The sequence below is a fragment of the Metopolophium dirhodum genome, chromosome 1 (genome assembly GCF_019925205.1).
Source record: "Metopolophium dirhodum isolate CAU chromosome 1, ASM1992520v1, whole genome shotgun sequence".
Taxonomy (NCBI): Eukaryota; Metazoa; Arthropoda; class Insecta; order Hemiptera; family Aphididae; genus Metopolophium; species Metopolophium dirhodum.
In genome coordinates, this window is record NC_083560.1 from 32,664,492 (window position 1) to 32,666,303 (window position 1,812).

General features: G+C 28.5%; 1 protein-coding gene across 1 annotated transcript; it reads left to right on the plus strand.

Annotated features, from left to right (window-relative positions):
- Positions 1-1,014: 1,014 nt before the first annotated feature.
- LOC132933726 (uncharacterized) lies at positions 1,015-1,524 on the plus strand. Its single transcript, XM_061000009.1, has one exon. It carries the CDS (start codon positions 1,015-1,017, stop codon positions 1,522-1,524), a length of 510 nt encoding a protein of 169 aa, XP_060855992.1.
- The last annotated feature ends 288 nt before the right edge of the window (positions 1,525-1,812 follow it).

A 1,812-nucleotide genomic window follows, 5' to 3' on the forward strand; every position in this document is an offset into this window, starting at 1 on the left:
GCAAAACCGTATACTGACTTTTATCGTAATGGCAAAACCGTAGTGTCTTATATACGTTATTTATTAAGTACTCATATAAAAATAAACAAATAATAATATTAGGTACTCTTTTAATGTTAAAAATGTTAAAATAAATAATTAAAAAAATTAATACACAATAGACCTCATTTGGGCAAAACCAGCGTCTTAAATAACATCACTAATATTAAATACAAATAAATAAAATAAAATAAAATCATAAAATATTGTAAAAATATAATTGAATACACATAAACAATAATAAAAAAATAATATTTTTGTTTATTTGTTGCTACACATATTAGACCTATGGCATTTAGAACTACACAAAATATTTTAGATGAATGTATTGATTTTACAATGATGTGTTTTTTTTTTTTTATTTTTATTTTTTTTTTTTGTGTCTGTCATCACCTTTTAGGACAGTAAAAGTGCTTGGATTTTCTTCAACAGTAACTTTTCTGATAGGAAAGTGAATCTAGTTGGTACTTTGGGGGGTCAAAAGAAAAAATTTCCCAGTAGTTTTCAAAAGCGACGTGAAAAACAAAAGAAAAATTAAGGAAAAACGGAAATTTTTACGCAAAATCTGTTTTCGAGAAAATCGATTTTGGTTTTTAGTGTAACTCTAAAACAAATGACCGTAGGGACATGAAATTTTGACTGAATGTTTATATTAGCATTTTCTATACACCATAAAATTTACAAAATATTTTGACTCTTTTTGAGCTGTTTACGGCCATTGTCAGTTTTCAATTTTTTTAATTTTTTTTTCTATAAATATCAATAAAATTTTATCTGTTGATTAAAAAAGCTTGAAAATTTAATAGAAGGCTCCTAGGTTATTGTTTCAAAGGCAGATTACCTTGTTTTACATATATAACATGTATGTATTGTATGTTTACAGACGCTTACTGAACACATTGCGACTCGTACGAATTTCAGGCGTAGCTTTTGGGATATTTACACATTTTGTGCTGTACCTACGTGCCAATAAAAATGAAATCAATAAATTCTGCGTTTTTTTACATATTGTTAGCAATTGCATTATGTACACCAAATGTTTCCTCGTACTGTGGAAAGGATAGACAAATCGAAGATTTACGAACGGCGTTAATAACACAGGAATCCATTTCCACGGTATTGACAACACTAAGCGCAATACCGGTAACCGGTGCGACGTTAGCGTTCGCGCAAATGATGATGTCCGGTCGATTTGGTTTGCATTTGAAAGAAGTGTTTAAAGAAATGAAAACTTCTTTGGATAAGGATCATAGAGACTACAATCAGTGTTCAGAAATCTTAGAAAAAACAGTAACAGCAAGCACACTCATCAAGTCAACTAGTTTTGGGTTCTCTCTGACGGCAATGATACCGGGTGTCGGTTTGGCATTTTTAGCTCCGAGGTTAGGTACATCGATATCTGCTATGTTACTTATAAGAGAAAGATTAGAATTTTGGCAAAATCTTGGTTGCCAATATGCTACAACAAGAGATTGTAATTTATAGGTGAATCAATAAATGTATATTAATGATATGATTGTAAACGATAATAATAGCTATATATTTGTTTTATCATAAAATAAATATTCTAAATTATACCGTATTATGTTTGATTTCATTTATTAAAAAATTATCTGTTAGAAGTTAGTGAATATATTTTTTTGCATGTATCTTCTTATCTATTTAATGTACAACACTAGTTGTAGGTATACAGTATTATCGTAGTCAGTATAAAACGTATATCCGTGTATTATACGTATGTAATATACGTATATTTATATATTTTTAAATAAT